Source organism: Sinohyriopsis cumingii, unplaced genomic scaffold (assembly GCF_028554795.1).
Source record: "Sinohyriopsis cumingii isolate HCF-2022 unplaced genomic scaffold, ASM2855479v2 utg001473l, whole genome shotgun sequence".
Lineage (NCBI taxonomy): Eukaryota > Metazoa > Mollusca > Bivalvia > Unionida > Unionidae > Sinohyriopsis > Sinohyriopsis cumingii.
In genome coordinates, this window is record NW_028316004.1 from 24,258 (window position 1) to 42,064 (window position 17,807).

At 37.3% G+C, this 17,807-nt stretch overlaps 1 protein-coding gene across 1 annotated transcript in view; it reads right to left on the reverse strand.

The window, feature by feature from the left end:
• The window catches only part of LOC149772454 (uncharacterized), a 36,573-nt gene extending 20,519 nt beyond the window's left edge, over positions 1 to 16,054 (reverse strand). Inside the window, exons 1-2 of the mRNA XM_089947792.1 lie at positions 12,933 to 16,054; positions 3,143 to 3,593 (exon numbers count right to left, since the gene is read on the reverse strand). Of these exons, the coding sequence (XP_089803918.1) occupies positions 3,143 to 3,593; positions 12,933 to 15,642 (3,161 nt within the window). The 5' untranslated portion in view covers positions 15,643 to 16,054. The remainder of the gene's footprint in view (positions 1 to 3,142; positions 3,594 to 12,932) is intronic.
• Positions 16,055 to 17,807: the final 1,753 nt, after the last annotated feature.

Genomic DNA, 17,807 nt, shown 5'->3' on the forward strand with positions numbered 1-17,807 from the left:
TTACAGCAAGAATCTGTAACTCATCGGTGAAAATGGGACTTCATAAAAGAATAATTGCTACAGAAAATGCTAGTATTTCTCTCTAAGGAGCCATCGAGAAAAGTGGATGCGAAAAGCTGTATAGTCAAGCTCTGCACAAGCTCTCCAACACGATGCACATGCAATTACATCAGATTCCACAAGCGGTACTGGTCACTGCACGTGACAAAAATGTAACATTAGTGTTACGTGTTAATAAATGTTATATTATTTGTGTAGTTTGAGATGTTCGTCTTCGATCTTTCGGTGATTATCGTCCCTCCTAAACATTCACTCTCCCTTATCGTTAGTATCTAATTGAGTGTTTGGGAGTTACACCCATGAGAGTAAAGAATACCACTGAGGAGAGGAGCTTGTGAAGAGAGGAGTCAAGGCACATATAGTTCGTTCCAGTGTAGGTCCTGTTCATTATATACCAGGACGTCTTCTTCCAGAAGCATCCAGATCTGATAAGAAGGCTTACTAACGCAGCGTAAGATCTTGATCGATCATGTGTGAAGAGATACAGCAACCACACTTGGAAATGTTGAAGGCGATTGAGTCTTGAAAGTGATGGAAAAGATGACTCGCCTCGACTCCCAGCCACTGCCAGTCAGGATGTGTCAGCGTATGCAGATGGTTATGGAAATGATACTCTTCGTCAGATCTGTCAGATCAGGTGACTGTAAACTAAAGTTGATGGCACTCGGCGGATTCCCAATCACTTACTCGCTTATGACAAGCTTGTCTATGTACTGATGATTCCACTGTACTTTGCAGAGCTGGAATGACTGAAGGAGTCGGACAGTGGCATCTACGAGGAGTTTCTGCATGGCAACTGGGTTTGTACACTAGAATCCAGGTATACCACTTGAGCTGCTAATGCATCAAATTATATCAACCGGTCAATGAAAGTAGCTGGTGGACTCATAGGTATCACCCCGAATTTAATTGCTCACAGAATGTTCTTTCTAATCTCGTCAGAACGAGCGATTCTTTGCTCGCTCGAGAAGCTCAACAGATTGCTGACATTTTACCAGCTACGCAAATACATCATCATGCATTCTGAACTCTGTATTCTTGCGGCAAGAGAATAACATGGACAGTGAACATCTGAGACAATAAATACTCTACTTGGTGAAGTGTGGTTGCACCAAAAACAGATGCTAAACAGCGAAGTGCATCTGTTGGAAAGCAGGGATCAGCTACACTGACATATGTGACTGTTCCGACATTGAGGAGACGCCTAACAACGTGGAACAGGCGAATCCAGTACATGGCGCAGGAGTATGGAGAAGTTGATGACATGTCCCTCTGAACTTGCCGGTGCGCTTGCAGGCGTGAACATTGCTTGTGTGGTAGCATTACAGTCGTAAACATTAAGCCCTCATTAAATATACGTTTTCCTGTAACACTGAAACAACTTTCAACAAAGAATTAGATGCAGATCGGTCAGAATTTAAGTCAATCAATGCACGAAGTTTATATGACGGGTGATAGCCATACTCAGAATAATTGCTTGACATATTGTTATATTTAACATCTTTGATAAGCCTTTCAAATGTGATAATTTTTTTCTTCATGAAAGTTAAAATTTGTTTCTCACAAACTATTGTAATAAAGGCATAGTCAGTGTTATGTTGTCACCTCTGATTGCTGTAGTTTCATTTGGAATACATACTGTCATATTTAGTGTAAAAAAGAGAGTCAGATTTATATATTTACAGCTGTTTATCTCTTTGACTAAAGTGGCCTTCAGACTGGTATCTTGGATTTATTTTATCAGCAATTCACAGATGATACTAGAGCAAAGTCCCAGACTTCCAACAAATGTTTTATTGTTATTTGGGGTCCACCTAATATATCTAGACACGTGGTTTGCTTTCGTCACAAAATTCCTATGGGACTCTCTTAGACTACACGCTGGATAGCTTTCATTGAAATTGATAATCAATATAGCAGGTTTAAATGTGCTAGAACTCTACAAACTAAAATTATAACGCTTTAAAATCCAAACCATCACTTTTGTTAACATTACCTATGAAAAAGAAAATTGAATTTCGTCAAATTTCGTTAACCTAATTAACAATCATTCGAATGTCCCCTCTCCATTCAAATGACTCCGTAAGGGTCGATTAGTTCTATGAATCTGCCCCAAAATCTGCATTTGTATTTTGGTGGTCAAGATGCCAGTGAAGTCTGTGGGTTGATTATCGGCCTAAGTTCTGATAATACAGTTTCTTGTCTACCACCTTTGAATTGCTCGAAAGAACCGAAAACTCGAATATAATATTTTGGTCCCAGCACTTGAAGTTTTCGATGTTTTACTTTTTGAGGTCATCCTAGAATACTGGTCCTGATTATATACTTTTTTCAAGAATAGATTGTACACTGTAAAGCCAGACTGATAAATTTGATATATGTAATTACTAAGAACAACAAACAAGTGCATCCTATTTTGCAAAGATCATGTCAATATGAAAAACAAGGTATTGCCTTCGCTTTAAAATCACAAAATGTTAAACATGAGCACTCTTTATTGCAAAATAAATGTTTGTTTATTGGTTCATTATGGATATATTGGTAGATTGGAAAGTGGACTCTGTTTAACAATGTCTATGTTTTAGGACTTTAAAGCGCCGTACAGCTTAGTATCTTTGTGACCTGTTGACAGTGAGAAATAAAATATAAGGTCGATTGTTTACAAAGAAATCTTCAACCATGAGCAAGAAACGAAACAAACATTTTATCCAAACATTATAGATTTACAATGTTAGGTACTATATAACATGTATTCACCATTTCTCTTAGGAATGATCGTAAAATCAGAATACTTTCAGGACAGCTTCAATAGACGTTATTTATTGAGTAGACAGTGACATGTTTTTTTATGACGATGACTTCGATCGGCCAAAATAAACCCTAAAAAACTATTTTCAATTACTGACAAATGATTAGAAGAAAATCCTTATTATGATCGGGTTGCAATTAACAACAAATGGAAAGAGCCATATAAATATCCAGCAAAGATGATTAATAATTAACAAAAAAATTGATAACAATAATATCAATAATTCTAGAGAGTTTCCTTAAAACGGCAATTTTCTCAAAACTCAATACATACATGTATCTGGGCCAGTTCTTGGGATTTTTACGTTCCTTCTCTGTCCAAGCTTTTTCCTCTGCAAAATGTTTTCTTTCGTCTGCCAATGATATTCCTTTTGTTCTGGCTGCCTCTGCGATTCGTTTCTCCTCATCTTCTTTCTTCTTTCTGTCCTCCGCAGCTTTTTGTCTCGCTTTCTCTTCTTCTTTCTTTCGTGCTATTTCCTCCGCTTTCCGTTTTTCCTCGGCAGCAATTCGGGCCTCTTCGGCTGCTTTCAAAGCGGCCTTAGCGTCGGCACGTGCCTTCTTCGCCTCAACCTCGGCCTCGGCTGCGTCTGCCTCTGTCCGTGCTACCAGCTCTTGCGCTTGCGCGATCCCGGAAACTGTTTTGGCAACAGCGGTACGTGCATCGGCTGCTCTCTTCGCAGCAACTCTTTGAGCGGCAATGGCTTCCTCCTTCAGTTGTATCTTTTCTGTAAATTTGTATATGCAACAATTTTTAACGGATGCATTCCTTAATGATGTGATTCAGGATTCAGGATGATGTGATTCAGGATTACAAGCTTTGACCGACATTCAAAGTTTGTTTTATGAAGAATAGGAAAAAGTATTTTGTAAAAGCACTAAACTACATAAGTGAATTTTCCCATGGTTTATATAGAAACCTTGTAGAGAATCCGATGATTCTAAAGCTGAGCTTCGATTTTGCAAATAATCTGATTTTGTAAGATCATATATTCACCGATTAAACATGTGTTTCATAAAGGTCAGTACCGGTAAGGTTTTTGCCCGATTTTTGCAGAATATTACGGCGTTGTAATTGTAATTATGTGTAGTATGTATACTTAATTACTAGGATCGTTTAGTACGTAGAATTACGTTTGTAGTGTTCATTAGAGGGGTATTTGAGTATTATGTAGAGAATTGTGTAGATTGGTAGCTTGTGGTCAGAATTAATTTTGTAATTCGCTATTAGATTACTCGTAGTAAACTAGTGCACTCATTCATGTGATAGGTTAGAATTTACACATGCTTGGATTGTGAATTTGGAAAATGGTTAAAGTGTATAAGATTAGTTAATATGGATGCATGGATATTTGTATGTTTGTGTACTCGGTATGAGTTGTAATGTATAGAAATGCGTCTGATTGATGTAATAATGTTTAGTATAATGGGATTAGGAATATGTACTGATGTGATGCAATTTATTGATGTATGTATTAGAAGTAATTGATACCGTGCTTTTACTGCGAAGTTGTTTTACCAAACAAGAACGTATGAGTATTTCGATGTGAATGAGTGCGTGACTGAAGAAATTTTATAGCCGTTATCTGTTGATAGGCTGGGTGTACTGTGAGATGAGAGTGCTAAGGAAAATATTGTACCGTCCTTGTGTTTTCACAGGAAGCTTTTGGGGGGACAGAACTTCCGGTTCAGTTGAGTCCTGAGTCTCTAAGAGGGGAGACGGAAGTGAGACTAGCAGCGCAGTTGGAGTCGACAAGTCTAGTCGGTGGAGAGAGTCGAGGAGGAGGAGGAAAAGGAGTCGATGAGGAGAGAGGGGAGAAGGAGGAAAAATATAGAGAAGTCGAGGAGGAGAAGGAATTTGGAGAACGTCGGGAGGAAGATGAAAAGGAATTGGAGGAATAGGAGAGAAGAATACTGAGATGAGTAGAATACAAGGACAGGTGGAAAGCTGTCTCACACTGCTAATCAAACGATAGAATAGGCTATCACATGGTCGAGCGGAAGGAGAGTACTGGGGAAATTTTAAACATTTGACTAATGAATTGTCGTTAAATTGTTATTCGTTGGATTTCACTTTTTTGTATATTCAATAATTCAACCGTCGGCATTGCTGGATGGGGGCTAGGAGCTTTACATCTATCTTTCTCTAATTTAACTTCCAACCAAAATCGAACCTGGATGTGACTTCTATAATAATTGAAATAAAGTATTGGGAGCACACACACACCCCCAACCATAATACACCTACCACAGTGGCGGCATAACAACCCGTCACGCCACACACAACACAAATATTTAGAAAAAAATTATCCAATTAGGAAAATAAAATTCCAATAGCATGATTGTGCTGCAAAAATATCATAATTGCTGTTCAGTTTGCAACAATTAGCATATTTAAATGACTGAAAACAAATGTAATTCACCAAAACACAAAGGTATCAGCAACTTATTTCAGGCGTTTTTTTTTTCTTGTTTTTTTTTTTTTTGTCTGTGTGAATTTGATTATTTCAAACACTTCAATCAATTTGCAGAGAGTTCACGCAAATGCAGAAAAGCCCGATCTAATCGAAATGACCTTAACGTAGGGCGGTAAAACTGTATATATGTACAAGGTAACACGTAACAAAATTTAGACGACATTTTCAAAACTAATCAGAGAATAGCGACACTAAATCAGTAATATAATAGGCATGTCAAGGCTAATTATTTTATGATTAAACCCCCTCCCCCCATTTAGCGTCAAACTAACCCCTCTCTCCAAGCATGACGTAAATTTCCCTAAAACTTGCGTTTTTCTACTCAACACTGAACTGATAATTACCAAATTCGGAAATATTTCAGATATAAGTTGGTAGCAATTGCGTTCCAGATATTAATTTCACGATGAACATGCCTACTTCCTATAAAATCACTCACTATGAAATTTATATTGCGTGTAGAAACAGAGCTTTAAATAGACAGTCGCTCATGCCCGTTGTAGGTCAAAACTTATATATGAATCCAACTAGTAACAGTGTATTTTTGTACTAGAATAGTCACCTTATACATACAACACGAAAGCTTGCATTCTTACCACGACTGTAAATAACGAAGGGAAACACGGAAATTAAGTACGAATGTCTCTTCAATCCAAAACTTACTCCCATTATCATTCATAAAGATAATTGTTTAGTGCTACCTTAAGAAACCGTTTGCCAAATCTCACTTTCCCTACTACACGATAATGCAGTTGAAAATGAGTAATATGTACCTTCGTACAAGCATTCGGCCTTTGGGCTAATCTAAAATACCTTATATTCGATCGATTTCACGAATGAATTAAAATCCGAAGAAGTATGTCTGAATTGAATGTATAATGCTCATTAAGGTAGCATTAAACAGGCTTCGGTCGCCATCGAGCATGTTTCCTCAAGTTTATCGCTATCAAAATAAACCTCAATAACCATCAACATATATACATTTTGAAATTGATCGGTGAATAGAAAAACCGAATCAGCATGAAATTTGCATGGCAATGCCAATCCATTGCTGATTTCAGGGTCACATCAATGCCCTCTCCGCAAGTCGTGAAAAAGCCATACTCAATACAATGCGTTACCTCCCCCGGGAGAATAATACAACGCTGTAAATTTGGTGGTCAAAAGACCACCTATCGAAAAGCGTACGCTGTGATAATTGTATCACACTCACGTTAGCCTGTATTTCTACATATTTTCATTACACTGGCTGTAGTGCAAAGTGTGATGATTTTACTTACTTTGTAGGAGAAACAAGACAGAAATTCTCTACTTGAAAAGTTACACAGTAACACGCGGCAGACACAATATCTGAGCCGTCCTACGGAATCTGGTTTTCTAAACATCGATTTTTGATTATATATTATTTTGTGATTGGAGAAGTAAGGTAGGAACTTGTCAACATGTTTGTGTCCTAATACGCAGAGACTATCGACTAAGACTTTCATGACCAGGGTTCAAACAATCTTTTGGCACTGATATATTCTAAAAGAGTATTAACCGTAAAGAATGTTGCAAATATCCCTGAACCTGTACTGAATCAAATATATTACATTGGTGAACATTAAAGTGGACCGATTTCCTACAAAATCACTCACTAGGAAACTAATATCCGTAAACGCATAAAACAGATCTACGAGAAAATATACCGCCGTTAATGCATATTTAAAGACCAAAATTTAATATCGAACACGGATAACACAAACGCGTTCCTGAAGTAGAATCCTCGTCCACACAAAATAACATCAACATTTCTTTTATATTAGCTGAGAAATACGAAGGAGACAGAAGGCTAAAATTACTGCTGTCTCCTCAGTCAACTGTTTAGTGACTCCTACGCAACCAGTAACTATTACTGTTAATCATAATGACATGGAGGGTCTACCAGGAATATGGCCAACACCTATTCCGAGGGAGTCAAGATAAGTGAAATGGACCCGGTTTCATTCAATTTCTGAACATTTTGAGGTTTGATATTTTCCTACCTCTAACAGTGATATAGGCAATATCGATAACACTGGACAACAAATTTTTACAAAAGTCATGTTACTGAAATAAAATTAGTCAATTCTTATCAATTTTTATGTGCTGAACACGAATATGACAGTCAGATTGCAAAATTGGCTCTAGTTTTTTTGTAATCTGCAAGAAATTAATGTTTACATACCGAAATGCATTCCAATAGTAAAAGGTCAACTGTAATAGCCTACCTATAAAAAATCAAGTCATTGACTACATCTTAGATTTCTTCGCCTGTCTCTTGTACAGCTGTTCGGGAGCATCTCTGAGGAGTGTCCAGCAGTAGTCAGCCAGCATTGTAGTGGACCATTTTCCCTGGTATCTTTGTTCCATTGTTGCGATATCTTGATGAAAACGTTCGCCGTGTTCATCACTAACAATACCACAGTTGCTAGGAAAGAAATCCAAATGGGAATGAAGGAAGTGAATCTTTAGAGACATATTGCAGCCAAGTTTCTTATACTTCATCAACATGTCTTCTACTAGTTCCTTATAGTTTTCTGCCCTAACATTTCCGAGGAAGTTTGTAGAAACTAGGCGAAAAGCATTCCATGCTTGTTTCGCGTCACCTTCCAGCAAGTTGTTGAACCGGTCATCTTTGAAAAGCTCTCGAATCTGAGGACCCACAAAAACTCCCTCTTTAATCTTTGCTTCGCTGAGTCGAGGGAATTTTTCATGCAGGTATCGGAATGCTGGCAAAGTCCGGTCAATGGCTTTCACGAAGTTCTTCATCAAACCTAGTTTGATGTGAAGGGGTGGTAGCAAGATTTTCTGAGCCTCAACCAGAGCTGGGTGTTGGATATTCTTCTCTCCAATGGCTACATTCTGCCTGTGAGTCCATTCCTTCCTCATGTAGTGCATTTCCCTTGCTCGGCTATCCCACTCGCATAAGAAACACATGTATTTTGTATATCCTTGCTGCAGTCCCATTAAAAGGGCAACTACCTTCAAATCACCACAGAGGTGCCAGCTGTACTTGTTATACTCAATGGAATTCAGTAGCTGCCTTAAGTTATCGTATGTCTCTTTCATGTGGACAGCATATGCTACTGGAATAGATGGAAGAATGTTTTCATTGTGCAAAAGCACAGCCTTGAGACTCAGTTTCGAAGAGTCCACAAATAGTCTCCATTCTTGTGGGTCATGAGTGATTTTTAAAGCATTCATGAGGCCCTCAATATCGGAACAGAATATCAGATTACTTTCCTTTCTGAAGAAAGGCTCCAATTGCTGGTGGCGCTTTCGATATGCAGTAATTGTGACATCTTCTTCTAGAAGATTCCATTGTTGGAGTCTTGATCCTAGCAATTCTGCCTTGTTCTTTGATAAGTCCAAATCACGAATCAGGTCATTTAGTTCTTCCTGTGTTATTCTGTGTGGGGTTGATGATGCACCACAGTGAAAATCTGGATCACTGCATGCTGATGGACCAGGAGAAGAACAGGTCGACTCACCTTTGTCTTCGTCAGATGAATCAAGAGAATATTCTGCTGGAGGTTCTGGAATAGGAAGTCCCTCACCATGTGGAACTGGTCTCAATGCAGACGGAATGTTTGGGTAGACTATTCTCGACTTCTTTCGCTTCGTTATTCCGCCGGAAAGAGGAGGAACCAAGCAGAAGTAACAGTCATTTAGGTGGTTGCTTGGCTCTCTCCACACCATTGGGACTGCAAACGGCATTGATGACCTTTTGCAATTCAACCACTGTGAAAGCTGTGTTGTACATGTAGCACAGCATATATGCGGAGCCCAAGGCTTGTCTTGGTCACCAACCTTGCATCCGAAGTAAAGATGATATGCCTTCTTCACTTGAGAATTGATACTTTTCTTCTGGTTGGCAAATGTCACTTCCCCACAAATATAGCAAAAATTGTCCGCGGTATTAACACACTTTCGAGGCATTACTGTTCTTTATTGTACGTAAATGGATAAAATAATAAGTTTTATGTAACAGTAGCTTGAACTGTCTCGCACAACGTCTAAAATATTTTAAATGCTGAACCTATCTGATTGGGCTTTATATAGTACACTGCTTACGTCAGCTTCAGCAGCCGCCTGGCATTAGTATAATAGGCCTACACATGTATAGTACACTGCTGACGTCAACTTACTTCAGCAGCCGCATGGCATTAGTATTGCATTGCATCAGAAAATGATGCAATCAACTGTGGATGATGTGAGCATGATGGTATTATGCAATGTTACATCATTATTCCGGATGTTGCTGCAGTCCTACTGGAGAAATTTACACAGTGAAACATAGAAAATGAGGTATATGAATATCTTCAAAACGAGAGCCAATACAAATTTTTCACGGTTATATTCGTGTTCGGCACACCAAAATACTACAGATTAGGGCCTTTTCAAGTCAGTAATGATTTCACTGTTGACCAGTGTAATGTAGGTAATAATATAACAATACTATAGGCAAACATAAGAGAAAAGCAAAACTGGATTTTTAGTCTTTGAGTTATTCCCCTATGCGTCTTTACAATTTTCAACAAAGAAAAAAATAGAGGAATTTTTCAATATTCCTTTGCAATAAAACAAGACATTATTCAGGTGGATTCAATAGATACAGACGTTTCGGTGAAAAAATACATTATTGCCTACCAAGCATATTTATAAAACAAATCTTAATTTCAAGAAGAAAATTTAAGATGCTGGTGCAAATGTATGGAACCTAAAATGGGTCTTAAATACCAACCACTCGATAGATTTACAGCTGAAGTAATTACAAGGGGAATATGATGTAGAATAAAATCAAAGCTTAAAAATAATTTAATCGTAATATGGTTGACACCATGGACACATAGTAACTCGCAACGAAAACAAGAAACTGTTATTAAGTTCTGGGGTGAATCACTTTTATCATCAATATTATCTTCTTCTTCTTCTTCTTCTTCATTAAATTGATGCAAGTCTGTTATTTGTTGCTTAAAATCTCTCTCGTCTAATTGTGGGAACAACAACGTAATTTATCTGCTGCGACAGTTGCTTAAGCCCCTTTTAAGAGAACGAATAGCTAAGAATAAAACTGATGGATTTGAATTAAATACGATAATTCGGTGCTGTAGCGACGACATAGAGGATTATTGATCCGGCAGTTCTACCTGGAAGAGAAACATTTTGCCTTATTGATTATCAGCTTTTCTTGCAATTAATTTCAACAAACTTGTACATGTATGCATCGATGCCCATAATTAAATAAATCTCTATACAATCGATGACGTATGATTCTGCTTACTAAGGTTTAAAATCAGAATGGTTGAAAATAGTTTAGGTCGATTTTTTCCTTATCAAGCAAAGACTCGCTGATACAGAATTTTTTCCGCGTAGTTAAAATCTTTGCTGTCTAAAATATAGGAATCTCCTATTCCGCCCCATCCATACTACAAAACAAACAAAAATAAAATACATTTTTAAAATGAGAATAAATTAATTATTAATACGCTTTAAGTATATTTCAATTTTTAAGGATATGGGTTCATATAAAGTTAATAATTAAAATCGTTTGTCGCGGGAAAACAAATCCGTCACGCCTAATGTATTGGTTTCTTGCTTTTTTTGGTATGTTTTTTGAACAACCACGTGGTGTGACTGGGTAATGATTTTCATTCTTCAACATCGTAATTGCATTCACCGTTAATTATATTTTCACAGAGAAGTTTCATATTTTAACTTCTAGATCTAGCTATTAGGTAACAAATAGAAATCACATCATTAAAAAGTATATAAATGAAACAGATCTCGTGAGAACCATTCCAGACCTGCAGGCAATTTTATTTAAGCAGCATAAAGCATTTAGCTCTCTTGTTAGATTGGTTGTCGAACTACATGTACAATCTACTGACTCATTCTGTGTCCCCAAAAAATAAAAAAATACAAATACGCCACACAAGTTAAATATTTGAACTGGTGGGTAATGCAGTATTTTTTTAATCAGTATCTTAGTCCTTGCTTAAGTGACAAAGAAAATATTCGCGTACCAGACAAAAATGAACGCGTTTTCAACTAAGTCACTGTTATTGTCAAGCACACATTTAGAATATTGCAAATACAAAGTTGGCAATGGTTCAAGGACTATCAACCACTTCAAGGTTATAGGTGGAGGTAAAACGTGATAAAACATTCATCACAACGAGAAGATATACAAATTAAGAGAATGACGAATAAAGGAAAAATTAATTGGTAGTTATTGCAATAAACAAGCTAGGTCCACATTTTATACTGAGTGCATATATAGCCGTAATCGTAATCGTAATGATACAATTTTACAACACTACAGTGTGTGGTAATAAATCTGTTTCATTTTCACTGATTATAGATCTAGAGTAGTCTGCAAATTTTAAAATGGATGTGTACACAGTAAAAGTTGTAAAGTCATAGAGAAAGAAAATGTCAAATATTTAGCCCTTAATTAATTTTGCCGTAAGTTCGTGGATAAAATCACTTTGTTAAAAAGACTCATGACTACAAGAGGCCTAAGGCCGACTGAACTTTCAAGATTTCGTTATTTACACCTTTTCGAGCAGTAAACTCAGATATTCGAAATATTGCCTAATTTCTTAAAATATTAAAATTTGCCAACAAAATGATAATAACTGTGTCATCTTTCATAGCGATACTTAATAAACATTTATTAATTTGCATTAACAACAAAAGTCAATTGGATTTTATTTTATTTTTTTAAATCTTAAAAGAAAGAAAAATGGATGAAATGGTTTTGGAGGGTTACTATCAAGAGTCTATACAAATTCCATATCAACCAGGCAGAAATGTGTGACTGATCAAAGAAACAAGAAGACAATCATCGTCAATACATAATTTAATGTTTACTCCATTAACGGCAGAAACTGAAACAATTGACATGATGGTCATGTGACGTTTGATTACCATAATGGTATGTAAATCGGCAAAAGTAGTGGCACTGATAGTGGCTGTAGAATCGGTATGAATGAGTAATAGCAGTAGCAGTAGTCGCAGTATAATTAGTGGTAAATATGAAGATGTGTTTGCAGTAGTAGTAGTAGTAGTAATCATTCTTGTTGTAGCTGTAGTAATTATAGTCGGTTATCTTTCGTCGTCGTCAAAGCAGTCAGTGCCGGATCACCAATTAGGCACACTGAGTACGTGCACCAGCCCAACAAGGGCATCAGAAAAAATTTAAATTAATCGTTGATGATAAAATTGTATTAATTATATCTAACCATTTCGATCTGCATTTACGAGTGTTTTGATTGGGAATGATTTTCCAACCCTTTTTGATTTTAATATTGTTTTTGGTTATTTTTAGTTTCAGATTTGGTAGGAAGGGAAAGGGGCACTAGTTTCAGTACTTAGGGCCCCGGAAGCCTTAATCCAGCACTGACAACTGTAATAACATTAGTTGCATCATTATCAGTAGTAGTAGTAGTAGTAGTCTTTGGATTTTCCAGTACCATTTGAAAGATATCTTACGGCACTACTTTTTCAAATGAAGAAAGGAAAGAAGAAGTACAAGAGTGGGATGAAAGTCGTTGTCGTACATACCTGATTCATGTTCAGGAGTAATATCTACCCAAGTTGATAGATCCTCCGTCTCAAACTTCCAATCTATTTTGGTCCTTACAGCCTCCGTTAAAGCCCTCAGCTCCTTTAGTGCAAGACCAATATTTGTGAACAAGGTATCGCACTTTTCATACGCTTTGTTTATCGAGGTAAAATCTCCATGGAATTTTCCTAAGTCAACTGTGAAATCTTTCAAATGTTGTAGGTCTAACCGTTGTTTATAATGATTTGTCACTTGTTTCATACTTTCCAATAACTTTGTGACACCAGACTCTAATTCTGATATAGAATCTACATGTCCATCAATTTCAACGTTCTTCTCAAGAAGAATTTTTAATAGCTCTTCTTCGGGTTCTGATTCAGGCTGTGCTTCTGGTTGAGATTGTGGTTTTGCTTCTTCCGGCTCCAGTACAACTTCAGAAGGACTTTGTTTTAGATCTTTTTCACCACCTTCTGCACCTTCATCTGATTCTCTTGTCTCAGCTTTCCTCGCCTCACCTTCCGTAAACCTCTTACTCACGCCCTTTTCTGCGTTTTCTATCCTCGCCTGTAGGTTCTCTGGGAGAGGCTTTGGAGTGGCACTATCAGTTTGTATATCCCTTGCTCTTTCTGCAGGAGTTAATGGTTCTGCTATTCGCACCTTTCTCTCCTTGTTATGCTCTGCTTTTGCGTCATGGCTGGCATTCTCTCCATGAACAGTCTTAACCACTTTTAAATTATTATCAGGAGCTTTGCTCTGATTTTGATCATCATTGTGGTGGCTCATCTGAGCATTATTCTGTTCAGCTTTTTCTTCTTCTAATGTGTGTTTAGTATTCTCTTTATGCTTTGCGACATTTTTCTTGAAATCAGTTGCTTCATTGTCACCCAATTGCTTTGGCTTATCGAAGGTATCAGACTCCTCATTCTCTACTGCGACTCCTCTTTCCTTTTCCACTCTGATTTGTTCTGGTTCATTTTGATTACAAGTGTGTGTATCCTGTTCACGATCATGATTCTCGTTTTTCATATTCACAATATCTTCCACTCCATCTTCTTTGGTTTCTGGGCCTCCTTTTGGTGTATCAGCCTCTTCCACTTCTGTGACTGGTGGGATCTCAATAGTTTCCGTATTTTCTGTTTGAATGATTTCTTCATTATCTCTCTCTTCTGTTATCTTCGTCTCTTCTCCATAACTTTCCGTCCTCACTTCGTCTTCTTTGTCGGTATTCTTTATTACCTTTTCATCATGATCTGAATTTATTAGAATATGATCGGAATACGTGTGCTCTGTTCCCTCATTGGTACCAACCTCAACTGACACAGACATATCACCATGGTCTTCAGACTTGGGTATCCCTGGTGTATGCAGAATATCTTCTTGGGATTTTTCAGTAACTTTTAAGTCCTTTTCTTCATCTCCAGTATCTTGATGAACTTCGTTTTCGCAGGATTCTCTATTAGATTCTTCTTTTTGGCCATCGTTGTCTCTCAAGTCAATGTCCTGAAGAGGTTTTGAGTGATCCTCATTTCTCTCATTTGGCTGCATGCCTTCATTTGTGTATACCCCTTCTTGATAATGTTCCTGCGTCTCAACTGATTCATCGTTCTTTTGCTCCAAAGACGCGATAGTTTTCTCGCCTACCTCATCACCTTTCTCATCTGTTTCTCCCTCATTTATTTTATCACTTGTTGTTGTTTCCTGCACTTCATCTTTTAAAGAAATATATGAGGCTTTCGTGTTTTCATCATTACGAGGTGTCATGCTTGAAATGTTTTCCTGCTGAGAAGAGTCCTCTTTTGTCTTCTCAAATGTTGTCTCTGGCTGATTCTCGGGATTAGCATTAATTTCACCAGTCGCACTACTATCGTTGCTGTTTTTGCTTTCGTCTTCTTCGGCTTCATTGAGTTTGTAAGGCTCTGAATTAGTTGCATCTGTTGTTATCTGTTCCATCTCTTTTTCTGAAGTATCCACTATTTTATAGGCTGCTTCACCTTCCCCGCTTTCGATCATCATATTCTTGTCAGATGTGCCTTCTTCTGAACCGGACTGTTTTACACTATCATACATCTTCGCATTACTATCATTGTTGTTTTTTATTTCATTTTCTTCACCCTCTTGGAGTTTGTAAGGTTTTGAATTCGTTTCATCTGTTATTATGTGTTCCTTCCCTTTTTCTGAATGATCAGCAATTTTAGAGGCTGCAACACCTTCCCCGCTTTCGGTCATCATCTTCCGGTCAGATGTGGCTTCTTCTGAACCGGACCGTTTTACACTATCGTCCTGCTTAATTGTCTCGACCTGTTTCTCACCATCATCTCTGACCGTATCTCCGTATGCTTTGGTCTTCTGCCCATCATTATCTGTCACAACTTGCTCTTTTTCCAGTGTTTGTCCGCCATTATTTGACGGTCTCTCTTCAGCAGGAACAGTTTGCTTTTCGTTTGCATTCTCGCTCTCATTGTCAAGCGATGAGAGTAGCTCTCCCACCCCTCTATCACTCACAACATATTTTGCCTCCTTTTCGAAAATATTATCCTCCTCGCCATTTGGCTTGCTGACATCTCCATTCAGGCACAAATCCGTCTGAGGTATGTTATTATTACTAATCTCTATTTGTGTTGTATTTATAATTTTTTCCATCTGTGCTGTCTCCGTGCTATATTGCTCAACGCCATTCCGCTCCATGTGTGTTTCCCCCACGGATTCCATATTTAGACACTTTTATTCTCTTAACTCAAAACCTAGGAATTTATATTTAAAACTTATGTTTTATTTGAAATATTTTGCTCAGTACTAGATCTCACAATAGTGTAAAATTTCCCACGTTTGTTTATTACAAAGGTCGCAGTACTACAAAGTCGTGTATGTCATTTAAGACTACATTAGTCAAAGACACCCTCATTACGTTTCTAATTGTACAAATTCCTTTCATTTAATCTGTGTAAATTTGATTACCTCTTGTGAAATTCCAGGTTGATCAATAAATACATCGTTCTATTCCTTTAAGTTTCGTTTTACACACTGCAAGCTCATATGTCAGGACGGCCTCCGAACCTAACGTATTCCGACATTTTTCGCATCACATTCTTTCCGTCGCAGTTACCAGCATTCTAAACCTTGAATGCCAATCTTTTCTTATTTCAGGTTATAACTCATTACTTTAAGTCCATGCTCTCTGGTAACAAAACATTGTTTGGCGTGAACTTTCCGTCACCATTGCCACTCGATATGTACACGTCCATTCAACATTAGAACAGGGTTATCTGCAAACGATAAGTGATTATTAATTATCCCTTTCTTGGAGCTTGTGTCGCCTTCTTTATATCGATCCAAAGGGAGACTATTGATGTAACAGTCTCTTTGTTGATGTCCGACGCTGTCAAATAAGTTTTGTTATCAAAATTAATTAAAGAGTTGATATTAAAGTTACTGGTCACTTCATGCAAAGCTTATGTAGCAGTGACTTTAACAAATCCTGATATGTGTGGTTGTATTCATTGTAAATGACCTGATTATGTATGTTCCCAATTGAAAGAAATCCTACGCTATCTGATCTACAGATTTATCACAGGCTCTTTGTTGAATGTATAGCGATTGTTGTAGTAATATAAATTCTGATCAAGCAATAGGTAATGAGCGACTTTACTGATTTAAACAAAGTATGAATGATATTTTACCTTTTTTGTGCCCGATTATCTTTTTTTTCTCTTTTTCACATTCATGCATGGTATGACCAATTAAGTAATTTAACTGTAACTTGAAATGCTCATGAAGTAATGGCTATTTTTAAAAATTAAAACAAACGAAACAGTAACATTTGTATAATATATTTGAATGGCGTATATTGAGTTACACAAGATTTAAATAGAAAAATTGTCGTTGAGGCTTATCCCCGATAAACTGGCAGGAAGCGGGAGAACTGAGACTGATTGTGAAAATATATTAGACCGCATAATATTAATCAAAGATAATTTGCTGGTAAGCGATAATGATTAGTTGGCTTTAATTTGATTAAGAAAGTGTGGGTTAATTTAAGGAAAAGCATGTTGATGAATACATCAAGATTGGTGTGTATTCTCGGCGTATTGAGAACAATCCCTGAGTTTCCAGTTTCAATGTATACATGTACCATTTTATGCTAAAGAAAAAGACGATACTACATATAATGGACATAGAATTAAGAGGTCAGTGCAAAGCAACATTATAAACAGGACCAGCCCAACCATGTTGGCGGTCGCCTTGTACGCCAGGATTTAAGCATTAGGGGTGTCAAATTAGCCGGATTTTTTTTTTTCGGGTGGGGGGAGGCCAAGCCATAGTTCGCCCGAGTCGCTAAAAACTCGCGGGCCAACCCTAAATGTAAACATTATTATCAGCGTGATTTTTTATACGTTGACTGAATGTTGTATGTTAATACCAATAGTACGGCTTCATTTAACATATTTAAGATATACACATATAATAATAAGCGTAATGTTCATGAAGTTTATAAGTACATAGTAGTTTTACAGAGTTATTCTAAAGGTCTTATACTATACCAATTAGTACCTGAAGAACTAGTACCAGTAGTATGCTTCTTGTACCTCATCTAAAGTACTTGGTTTATGTTATATCAGACATATGCCGACTTAGTGAATGGTTGCCGTTTGACCCCTGTGTGGCATCGAGGGGCTTGGCAAATATCTTATTGATGACAACGGGAAGCACTATTATTTCGAAGTGGTATTTGCTATAATTTCTGTTTGGTAAGTTTTGTATTCATCAACTCCGTGACAAAAGAAATATGCTGTTGCACTTCTCTGCCTGCACATACGGATCACCGTATTTGTTTTAGCTAAATAGAATCAGTTCTTATTTTGTTCCCAAATTCCCTG